The following is a 13,463-nucleotide window of genomic DNA, read 5'->3' as shown; positions in this document are numbered from 1 at the left end:
ACACACCACACACATATATAGTATAGAGAGAGGCAGAGAGAGAGAGATACACAGATAGTAACATACACACACGCATATACATGTTTGTGCATATGTATATATATATATATATATATATATATTATATATTATATATATATATATATATATATATCTATATATGTATGTATATATATATATATATACATACTTAATAAGAGAGTTCAGCAAAGATTTGCTTTACCACATAGCGAAGTTTAGAAGTAGCAGCCAAAAATCTTAGCTATTACTTCTACTTAAAAAATGACTTCTAGAGAAACCAAAATATATATATAGAGAGAGAGATACACACACGCATATATATGTTTCTATATATATATATATGTACACGTGCTAATAAATTCATATATATGTATATTTATATATACATATATATGTATATTATATATATAAATACACGAATAAGTATATATATGTATATACACATATGTATGTTTAGGTGTGTGCGCCTGTGTGTTCGTGTGTGATTATGTGTGTGATCTTATGTGTGTGTGTGTGCTCCATAGGAACATATGTACGTGATTCATGCATACATCCTTACATCCATCCATCCATCGGTACGTACATACATCCACATATTAATACATACATACGTAAATGCATACATACATACATGCATATATAAATACATAAAGACATAAATATATTAACGCAAAATCCATGACTTACCGTTTTCGATTTCTCTTCCATTTTTCCTATTCTTGAATCGTGATGAAGAATCACGATCGTCAGAACGAGAAGAACCCCAAAAGCTATGAGAGAAGAAATGGAATAACGCTGCGAAATATTCCTGGACAGTTGTGCGAAATCCATTCTGGTGACAGTTGTCGGTCGTACGTGATACTTCGTGTGGCTTCAACAAAAGATCGAGATGCGAGGTTTAAGCTGAAGACCTGTAACTGAATTCCACGTATTTATTGAGCGCACAACAACCCAGCTCTGGCATAGATCTTATCGTAATTTATGAACCATGCGATTGGTGGAACTGTAAAAGTGGGCGTGAACTTGTCTGACAGGTTTAATTATTGGAAAGAGATGGTTTGATATTGTCACACAATAATTAGCAAAATATTTTGATGAATGAGAGACACGTGTAAAGTGAAATGATTCCTGTTTCTGGATATATTATGATATATTTATTTACTAATGTTGTTATTTAATTTTATTTGTTATTCTTGGGAAACTGTTTTAATATTGAGTGTGGGAAGTATTTCGTTCAACCGACAAATACACAGACACAAAGACACACACACACACACACACACACTGACATACAGACACACAGACACACACACACGCACACACACTAATACACACACACACACTGACATACACACACACCAACACACACACCCACAGACAACAACACACACTGACACACACACTGACACACACACACAGATACAATTTCTTACACACACACACACACACACACACTCACGCACACACACACACACTGACACACACACACACACGTTTATACACACACGCACACACACTAGCACACACACACACACACTGACACACACACACACACTCCCACACGCACACATACACTCACACACACACACACACACACACACAACACACACAACACACACACACACACACACACACACACACACTCACACACTGTTTTAATATTCAGTGTGGGAAGTATTTCGTTCAACCCACACAGTAATCGCAAGACTTAATCTAATGAAGTCCGTTGTTCGGATTGGATTCTTCACAACAAGCGTTAATCTGATTAGAAACGTTTTATGTGAATATCAAAATCAAAACCTACCAATTCCCACCCACACCTACATTCATACATACATGCATACATACATATATACATACACACATACATACATACATATATACATGCATACATACCCCCATACATACATATATTCTTACATACACACACATATATATACATACATACACACATACATGCACACATACATACATACAAACATACATACATACACACACATACATACATACATACATACATACATACTTTCATACATACATACATGTATGCATATATTTATACATACAAGTATGTATGTATACATGTATACATGCATGTATGTTTGAATGTAAGCATGTATATATCGATAGACACATATACACATACATACATATATACATACATACATACATACATCCATACATACATACATGCATACATACTTACATCCATCCATCCATCCATCCATACATACCTACTTGGTGGCTGCACCCTCGTTATCGAGTATGGGCATTGCACGAAGCTTAATCAATGTTATTATCTTGCAATGGCTGTGCATGAAGATTTTTTTTTATAGCGAGGAAAGGCTGTGCACTGTGTTAATCCCAGTCACTAAGCAACAGCAGCCATATTCCGAAAAGAAGAACAAGTCAACATCATCGGTAACCACTGAGCCGCAGGTTTTATATCGGAGTTATCCCAGTTACCTTAGTTAACTTCTCCAAAAGGATGCCCTAGCAAAGTCTAGGAGTCCTTCACTCCCAACGGTTTAACCGCGCGATCGGGTATTCAGTCCGATTATTTCTATGTCCCCGCGCATGATACAGCCTTAAGACATATATTGGATGGCCGTTGACTCTCAAGAGTTCCTCCGCTCTTTGACGGGTTTTGTTTTTCATCCCGCAGGGTGTCTAATAAACTCCCTCCTCACCAAGCAAGCTTGGTGGGGTTGCCGGTTTAGTCGCCGACGACCCGACAATGACAACAGGTTGTACTGGGTTACATGTTTACCAGTAGCACTCGAAAGTGACCTGACAAACATACATGCATACATACATATATACATACATACATACATACATGCATACATACATACATGCATACATTCATGCATGCATACATATATACATACATACATGCATGCATACATACATGCATCCATGCATGCATACATACATACATACATACATACATGCATACATACATACATATTTACATACATATATACATACATACATGCATACATACATACATACATTCATACATACATGCATACATACATACATACATATATACATACACACATACATGCATACATGCATACATTCATACATACATACATGCATACATGCATACCTACATACATACATATATACATACATACATACATACATACATACATATATACATACATGCATACATGCATACATGCATACATGCATACAAAAATATCCTGTTCATGTTGTTGAAATTCCAATGAAAGATACTTGGAACTAAGTTAGAAGCCGTCTCTCTTTCTGTTGGCCAGAAATATTCTATTAAAACCGAATAATGACATTCATACATATTTTTAGCTAGTCATTATCACTAGCTTTGAATATGTTTCTTCTTGTTTTATAAATCATAGCAAAACATACAGGTACAGTGTCTCCCATGTGAAACTCAATTCGCAAGTGCACCTCCGTATGGACTGCATATGTACGGCGGATTCCTAGTATGTTATGATAAAATTTTTTTGATGAAGCATATTAGACCCCTCAGATATAGTTTGACCAAATTTAATATATATAATATTAGGTGTGTGTGTGTGGTGTGTGTGTGTGTGGTGTGGTGTGTGTGTGTGTGTGTGTGTGTGTGTGTGTGTGTGTGTAACACCCTCGGTTTGGCCCTCGAAATAAGGTTAATTCGAAATAAGCTACAAAATAAATCTTACAGCCATGTCAGATTTCAACAAAGTCCCATAATTATTCCTATTGTAATGGCGTGTTGCCTATGCAGCTGCGCATGCTCTGTACAGCTTAAACACATGGCGGTCGTTTTAACTGTCTAATTATGCCGCTGAATCGAAAGATGAATTTGAAGATCTACCAGCGTCCGTATTCTCTGCAATTGTTTACGATTTACAATCAAGAAAATATTTGTAATCTAGAGAAGCGAATGCAGATTTACCCATCAGGCTAATAATATTGGGATAGTAAACATTAATAATCTTTAATCTTTATTGCAGCTTGATGCTGTTAACCGAACCCTTCGTTTATCTAACATATATTCGACACCCTCCAACATACTGTCATGAATCCTATTGGATAACGTTACGGTCACAACATCTCAGCCTTCTTACACACAGCATCCGTGCTTGCCCTGACTATATTTGCTCTCTTTACTCTCACTTTAATGGGTGTTGTATTCGTTTCGCATGAAATGTATTCAGCTTCTAGGTTTCCTCCTTTCTTCGAGTCTGGTATGTTTACGTAGATGAGTGAAAGAAATCGTCGTATTTGATGATCTCTGTCGCTGAAATGAGGCAATTTCTCTGGTTGATTTCATTTCTTATTCTTGTATATCAGCATTTAGTGTATGATGTGTATGTTGGTTCTTCGAGTTTCATTTTGTATCTTATTGAAGAGAGGTGGGAATTTTGTGATATAGATTAGGTTGGCAGGACCAATACTCATTTATACTGTCTTTTGAGGGATTGATCGTGTAAATTCCACATTCTCAGAAAGCTTAATTTGAACATTTTGTAATATTTCTAAAGTAGACGATAAATAGGTTTTATAAGATATGTTGTAGGAATGGAACGGAAAGCTTTCCTGATTAATAACGGCAAATAGAATGGATTGTGTGGAAGTATCTGGTTGTTGTTGAAAGAATCAGTTAAGTTCTGTGCTAAGTAATGTAGCGGTTTATGGCTCCTTGTCAGAATCCGAGTTGTAATTTGAAAACCAAGATGTCTGAGATAGTAGCGTCGAGTATTAGATTTTCTAACGCTGTGCATGAAAAGCTGATATAATTCTATGGTGGTACTTTATTTGGGGTTTGTTGAATCATGAGACAGAAGACAAAATACTGTTAAACAAAATAACATTTTCTTTCAACGATAAGTTTGATAAACTGAAATCTTACAAAATGTTTTCAAGAATCATTCCGACAGATTTAGAATTTTCTTGTTTTTGAGGATATTTCTGGCATTCTACGTCGCCTCTTTTGCATTGTTTGAATATCTTCTGTAAACTAGTACAACAGTTTATTGTAACGATAGACACACTTTAAAGTAAATATTAGGTAACACAATTAAAATTTTATGTTATTTATTGAAATTCACAGACATATTTTCATATGGAACCGAATTTAATTTCTATTCAATATTTACTGCACACAACGCAGGTTAATTCTTGACCATTGACATACGGTGGACATGGCAACGAACCACAAGCAGCCTGAACGAAATATAAAACAGCTCCATCTTCGTTTCTGTAACCTGCTGGATCAGCTTCTGGTGCGTAGTCCACACACTCATATTCATGTCTGCCTTTATGCCCGTAATAATTGGCCATCAAATATCCTGAATACTCAGCTGTCCAACCAGCGTAACACTTTGTCCTGGCTGGTAACATCATAACAACAGCAGGTTGTCGTGTCAAACAGACAGCACACGGAACGTTGTGATCTTGAAGTGATTTAGCGTTAGCAAAAGAAAACATGGTATTGGTGTCGTAATGCTGTAGTTGATATTCACTGCCAAAAATTGAACCACCTTCTTCAAATTTTGTAGTATAATTGGCCCAAATGGGATCGTTAGGTAGACACAAGAGATTACTTCCGCCACCTGTGTGGTCGTACCGTTGTCCACCAGCCACACCTAGAATTGGTAAGAATAAATCAAGTAAAAATGATAGGAAGCAAAATTATATCTGAAATAACGGAAACATTCATTACAGTTTGACCCTTAAAAGAAGTCATGTTTAGTTACGTGTGAACGAATTGTGGTGTATGTGTTAGTGTTTATATGAGTGTAAGCTGTGTGTTGCTGTATGGGAGTGCGCATGCGTTCGCAGCTGTGCCTTTCTCTCTCTGTTCATGTATATATATATATATATATATATATATATATATATAGTTAATCAAGCATAAAAACACAAAGAGAAACACAACATTGCGAGGACGTGGAACAAGTATAGTGTTATTGGACGCCATTAAAGAAGGAAAGATGAGGGATTAAAGTTTCGAGCGGAGCTCTTCGTCAGAATAATAGGAAAGGAAAGATCCAAGAAGGGAAAACGGAGGAAATAATCGCCAACGGTAAACAGGCGGTCACAGGTTGGTATGTGTGTGTGTATTTGCGTGTGTTTTTTGTGTTTGTGTGTGTATGTCTGTTTGTTGTGTCTGTGTGTTTGCGTATGTGTGAATGTATGCGTGTGTCTGCGTGTTTGTGTACCTGCGTGTGTGTGTGTGTGTGTGTGTGTGCATGTGTGTGTGTGTCTGTGTTTGTGTTTGTGTGTGTACGGGTAAGTATTTGTGGTTGAGATGTGTATTGCTTGGAGTAGATGTTTGTGTGTGGATGTCAATAAACGGAGAAAGGAAAGGGATTTTGTAACGCATGTGGTCGTAATTTCCCGAAATTGAAAAGATGTCGTTTACGTTTAAACGGAAAAATTGTTGGTGATCGGAATTGCATGTGGTTTGAGTAGAACAATACGAGAGACGGCGAGATTCAGAGAACTGGTGGGTAAGAGGGGATGAAATACTGTTTAGCCGACCATACGGGTGTGGCTGGCTATATCCATCGGTTTGTCTCGGACGAGTCAGGCCTACCACGAGACGGGCCTACCACATACTATAATATTATGATCACACAGATTTTATTTCATGCAAAGCATGAACTGAGGGGGTGAATTTTGAAGCTCATTGATGGCGTAGTGCCTAAGAAGAATGGACAGCGGAGAGGCGACCAATAAAGGATATGTGTAGGGTATAGAGAGCAGATTCACAAAGGATATGAGGTTGGTTGGAGAAGATGTGGGAAGAAGTAGCTTTGAATTGGATGTGCCGGTGTTACCTTACAAAGATACACTGGAGAATTAATGAGGCGAGGTGTTGCATGAAAAGAGATAGGTTTGAGGGATAGGACGATTTTGGTGAGGTGGAGAAGAATAGTAGTGCAATATGTACTCACTTGGTTCTCTCAGTGTTACTTCATCCCTCCACATTTTGCATAATACATACGACCCTAAGTTAGCTTTATCCATTAATTACAGTGTGTGGCCTGTCCAGTCCACATTGTACATTCTGCGTTCATTTCATTAACCACAAACATTCATTCATCAATGCTAAGAGACCTTGTTCAATGTAGTCTATAACTACAATCAATAGACACTCTAGTTAATGATAGTCAAGTGGCCACATTTAAGCTCTGGTCACTCACGTACAATACCACCAGCCGTAGCCAGTACACTTGATCACCAGTTAGCAGACTCGGTATTTGATATCTACACTCCATACAATTCAGCCAAGAGTCCTTGATCGCTATACTGGATTCCAGTCTAGTCCCTATCTATAATTTAACGTAGAGATATCTATATTCTGAGGTTAGACAACATCCTTTTCACCTGGTCCATATTAGACCACATTTGAATTCTGATTTGACCAAATACCTACAAAGGAGTAAGCAATCTTGTGCAGTCTCTGTGGGGTCTATAGGTATCGTTACAAACGTGATATATCACATGATTTGCTTGAGTGTGCGTGCGTGCGTGTGCGTGTGAGAAGCGGGAAGAGAGGGGGCGACACAAAGAGAAAATGAGAGGAATAGAAAGAGAAGAAGAGAAAGACAAAATGAGAAAGAGTGAACAGAAGTATAGTTTATACTAACCGTCATATACAAGGTTTGAATAAGGAGGACAACTTGTTCTGCCCACGGGTATACAATGATCCGGGACCGGGTTCTGTGAATTAAAATGAAATAATTTAGTTAAAAGAAAGAATTCTTGAATCCTATACAAAGGAAGTTGTTGGCTTGGAAGGAATTGATAGAGAGGAAGAAATTTAGAATTTAAGAGAAAAAGAATGAGTGAATGAATAAAAATCAGAATGAAAGAAGTAAATGATTCGCTAAGAATAAATTTTAAACGAAGAAAATTAGTCGTTTGTCTATTGAGCCTGTTGTTGACGTTGATGCCAACGAATTGAGAGATTAATCTCAGAATATCAGAATGTGTATTTGGCTCCATTTTGAACGGATGTTTGTTTTGTAGTTGAACTTGGATGTGAGTACATATATATATATATATATATATATATATATATATATATATATATATATATATATATGTATATATTTACACTTTTTTTGTTTTACTCTTTTATTTGTTTCAGTCATTTGACTGCGGCCATGCTGGAGCACCGCCTTTAGTCGAGCAAATCTACCCCAGGACTTATTCTTTGTAAGCCCAGTACTTATTCTATCGGTCTCTTTTGCCGAACCGCTAAGTGACGGGGACGTAAACACACCAGCATCGGTTGTCAAGCAATGCTAGGGGGACAAACACAGACACACAAACACACACACATACATATACATATATATACATATTAATACGACATGCTTCTTTCAGTTTCCGTCTACCAAATCCACTCACAAGGCATTGGTCGGCCCGGGGCTATAGTAAAAACACTTGCCCAAGGTGCCACGCAGTGGGACTGAACCCGGAACCATGTGGTTGGTTAGCAAGCTACTTACCACACAGCCACTCCTGCGCCTATATATATATACTTATATATATATATATATATATATATATATATATATATTATATAAATATATATATATATATATAATATATATATAATATATTATAATATATATATATATATTATATATATTATATATATATACATATATATATACATTTATATATATTTGTGACAATAAAAATGATTAAGTTCTTTTATAGATATGTTGGCAATATTATCAATTCTTGGCACCTGATTGGCCATTTACGAATATCAGCTTGGTGTTTGGCGCGAAGAGAGTCCGTTTCCTTCCAGAAGACTAGTATGGCCACCCCAATTATGTGTGTGGGGCGATTCCACCCAATCAATACTTCTTGCGGTTATCAGCGCCAAAGCGTTCACGGAAGTCTCCTTGTAAGACAAATGACTTTACCCCAAACATATCCAAAGCTGCAGTGACTTTGTTAAGGAAGCATTTGTATTTGGCCTCGCTATTGGGTGCATTTACTTCCAGCAGCTACACCACTCCTTCATTCTGCTTGAGCTTCAGGAGGTATCCCTTAATACCTAGTGGGATTCACTCCATAATCCAGTCCGAAAGCCAGGGATTGTGAGCATCCCACTTCCGCCTGTGCTGACATAGTTGGCACAAAACCTGCACGGTAGAGTTTCCAACCTACTTCCAAGTGTATGCCTCGGAAGTAACGAAGCTTTCTTGAGAAGATATCGATTATATATAACAGGCAGCGTTTTGTATCGTCCGGTTTTGACAGTCTAATTCTCAATTATGAACCGTTGATCCCTTGTGAACCTGCTACGGGGTTTGGAAGACGCATATTTTGTATTCCATCCCAATGCATCTCAGATTGAGTTGGGTGGAGACTGCAATATATTTTCCGAATCGTCTCCTCCACTCAAGATCCGGACGCAACTGCTTTTATCCCACTCGATGGATGATGCGGTATGGCTATTCCTTCGGGCCCTTAGCGTACTGTACGTATATGCAGCAAAATGCGAATTCAAATACAAATCCTTCCTAAACAAATTCACCTCAGCTTTAGATATATTTGTGGTAAAGTCATTTGTCCTGCAAGGAGACTTCAGTGCACATCTTGGCACTGGTAACCGCGAGAAGGATTGATTGGAAGGAATGTCGTCAGTGAACTTAATGGAGAGGTCATAGTAGACTTCTGTGCAGGACACACACTCTCCTCTCTATGATATAGATATTATTTGAAGACAGGGATATTTATAAGGGTGTCTGGTATAGAAATACTTGGTGACAGAGGTTTCTGATAGATTTCGGTCATCTTTCACTCTTTGCTGAACGTTCGGGTAAAAGGAGGGGTGGAGTTGTCAACTCGTCACTACCTAAATGTCTAAAAACCTGAAAATTCCTACAGTCTGCCGAACACTGGAAATTGGTAAGTCTAGTGCGACCTACAGAATACAATCGGAAGCCGCAGTGGATGCTGGGATTAGAAACGAATATGTGGAGACTTTTGCATCCAAATTGAGAGTGACCCGCCTGTATGAAGTTGGACCTCGAAATGGGTTCGAGATTGTATTATTTTTCGGCAGGTTCTTCTTCGGTTGAACGCTTATTTGAGCTAAATTCACTTAAAAGTGGTAAAACTGCTGGTGAAATGTACGTCCGGCTTGATATTTTAGAAACCTTAAATACAGATGTTATTCTCTGAGTGACCCATGTCAGCTAGGTGGATTGGACCTCTGGAAAAATCACCAAGGCAATGGTAATATGGGGAGATAATCACAATTTATTTCAAACAGAGACCAAAGAGTGTGTTCTAATTATCAAAAAGTCTACACTAGATGTCAGGAAATGATACGTAGGGAAATTGTCGTGCCCAAGATTACTGTCCTGGACGCAGTACCCCGACCAGAGATTCGTTCAAAACAGATCTGTAAAACGAAAAAGCACACGTTCACGTGCCCTGGGGCATGTTGCGTGGGTTTACCAGAAAGGTGAGTTTAATGGGAAAATACTGGTTGCCATAAAGTACTTATATGGATGTTCAAATGTTTGTATTTATGTAAAAGTCGAAAGTTTTCAACGTGAAGGTTTCACTTAGTTGAAGTGTGCATTGTTAGTGCCCCTTCTCACATTCTTTTTTGTGACCTGGTTGAATATGCGCAGCCATTGAGGTAGAGGTATCCCAATTCATCTCTACGTGATCGGTCGACTGTTATTTGTAGACGACATGCTGCTACCTGATTCGTCTGATGGTCACCAACAACGTGCACTGAATTGGTTGGCTGCCGAGTACCAAAGGCAGAATTGTCAAATACGCACTGTGTAGGGAAGTGGAACATCATTATTCGGGTCTCTATTCACGAACGATTGGAAGCACAAGAGTGGACAGAATGCTGAATTGTAGATATAAACGCAGTGAAGCGCCAGCTCGGGCATTTGATTCTCAGATGAAGAGGGCTTGGTAGAATTCTCGACGTATCGTTGCATATATACTCATATACACACAATAAATGGCATAGTATATTAAAGTAACATATATTTAGGAATTATTGACAAAGTAGAATATATTTTGAAATAAATTCAGGCAAGTGTCTAGTATATGCTATGGTGGACATATGGATAGTATTGTGGCACTAATTCAAAGTTGGTGAAATAAGAACTCATTAGTTAATGAGTCACGGGTAAAAGACTTTAGCAATAAAATTAGTTCTTACTTGGTGTGTCATCAGGTTTATCGTCGAGAGATTTCTTGGAGATGAAACGGTTCTGTGAAAAAATAGAAATAGCATCATATATATAGAACTTCAGAGTATTTATTATCGTTTAGAACTTAAAACAATGCAATAGATGACAACATATTCGGACAGGTATCATTGACAACACTACCATCTCAACCCCTAAGGAATCTTCTAGAAGGCGCTTCCATCCAGTCAAACGATTTTCTGAACGATATCAGACAATACAACTCTGCATTTCAAATGACATCTTTTGGTGAATCTAAGAAGATAGATAAACAGGAATTTACGCCGACGTCGAAGTTCAAGGGCAAGTCTATCCTCTCAATGGTTCCCTGGTACCCGCGAATGAACAACCACAGTTCCTCTAAATTTACTCTATGAGTGATATAGGACAAGAAACCCGACGTGTGGTGTCAAAATTTTCGATGATGGGTCGGGTTACACACAGCGCACACTGCTGCAAAGGAGAGTATATCCACTGACAGCTTTACGGTGCGTTCAAAAATCACACAAACCCCACCTCCAATTTTGCATGACAGGTTAGGGCCTGAAACACTCCAAACGGACGCATAGCATGTTGCTTAGTCGAATTATCCCAGCATTTACTCTACAAATGTTTTGTTGTCAATGTTGCACTTTCCCATATCACCTGTTTCAAAAGGACTGGAATATATTATATACCAACTTTCCCGTTTTTATCCCCAGCAATGCCGGGTATGTCTGCTAGTACACACACACACACACACACACATATATATATACACACACATATTTCTACATATATATATATATATATATATATGTATATATATTTATATTTATATAGACACACACACATGTATATATATAGTTAAATTTAATCCAAATAAGAAAGCACAAAGAAACACAACAACGCACGGACGTGGAACAAAGATAGTATTATTGGACGCTCAGGAAAGAAGGAAAGAAGGAGGGTTTAACGTTTCGGGTGGAGCTCTTCGTCGGAAACATACGAGAAGGAAAGATCCTGAGAAGGGAAGACAGAGGAAAAAAGATCGCCAACTGTACACACGCGGCCACATTTTGAATGACCGTAAGGAAATGGATGAAGAAAAGTTCTTTCAAAGACAGGAGAGTGGTAGAGGAGGAGGAATGTGTGTGCAAGTGTGGATATGTGCGGACGCGAGGGTCTGCGTGTGCGTGTGTGTATCTCTGTGTATGTGTGCAAAGTTCACACGTGTGTGTGTGTGTGTGTGTGTGTGCGTGTGTGTGTGTATGTGTGTGTGGTTGTGGCTGTTAATCTTTGCGTGGTGTAGGGCTAGTAGTGTTAAGGTCAATGAAGAAGGAATTGGGCGTGGCTCCTTTTGTCTCTACCCCAGGTCAAGTAGTAGGTACTGCTACTTTGAAGTATGTGTGTGTGTGTGCGGGTATGTATATGTATCATGTGTGTGTTTTGTTTGTATTGTGTGTGTGTGTACGTATGTGTGTGTGTCAGTGTGTGTATGCGTAGAGTTTGGGTGTGTGGTGAATAACTGTGCTTTAATTAGAGTATGTGTGAGTGTGTGCTTGTACGTGCGTATGTGTGTATACATGTATGTATAATTGTGTGCGTGTATGTATAATTGTGTGCCGTGTGTATGGGATGTATGTGTGGGTTCATTTGTGTGTGTGTGTGTGTGCATGTATGTGCGTGCGTGTTTCTGTTGTGCATGTACGTGTGCGTTTGTATGTGTGTGTGTAAGCGTATATGGGTGTATATACGTGTATCCGTGGGGTTGTGAGATTTGGGTATGGGAATTAATATGCGTGTGTGCGTGCGTATGTGTGCGCATCTTTTTGCGTGCGTGTGTGTGTGTGTCTGTATGTATATACGTATGTGTATGTGTGTGTATGCGTGTAGGCATATGTTGTGTGTATGTATATGTATCGGCGTATATGTGAATTTGTGCATGCGTGTGCGTGCGTGTGCTTGTGTGCGTGTGTGCGCTTAAGTGCGTGTATGTGCGTGTGTGTCTGTGCCCATTTGTGTATAAGTGCGTGCGTATCAGTATGAGTATTGTTTGTTGGGGGTAGATGAGGGCATCTGTGCTGGTGTGTGTGTATGCACGTGTGTATGTGTGTGTGTTGTGTGCGTATGATACATAGATATATCTCCGTGATCACCGTGACCGACCAGGCTATCAGTTGTTGCTACACATCGCCGGTCACAATGCGCTTCGCTGGCTAAGCGAGCAGGCCA

At 38.7% G+C, this 13,463-nt stretch overlaps 1 protein-coding gene across 1 annotated transcript in view; it reads right to left on the bottom strand.

Annotated features, from left to right (window-relative positions):
* Positions 1–5,198: 5,198 nt before the first annotated feature.
* The window catches only part of LOC118761886 (short-chain collagen C4-like), a gene marked incomplete at its 3' end in the record, with an annotated part of 17,254 nt that continues 8,989 nt past the window's right edge, over positions 5,199–13,463 (bottom strand). Inside the window, exon 4 of the mRNA XM_036500060.1 lies at positions 5,199–5,345. Coding sequence (XP_036355953.1) covers positions 5,199–5,345 — 147 coding nt within the window. The remainder of the gene's footprint in view (positions 5,346–13,463) is intronic.

Source organism: Octopus sinensis, unplaced genomic scaffold (assembly GCF_006345805.1).
Source record: "Octopus sinensis unplaced genomic scaffold, ASM634580v1 Contig18366, whole genome shotgun sequence".
NCBI classification, from domain to species: domain Eukaryota; kingdom Metazoa; phylum Mollusca; class Cephalopoda; order Octopoda; family Octopodidae; genus Octopus; species Octopus sinensis.
This window is presented reverse-complemented; position numbering and strand designations above follow the sequence as displayed.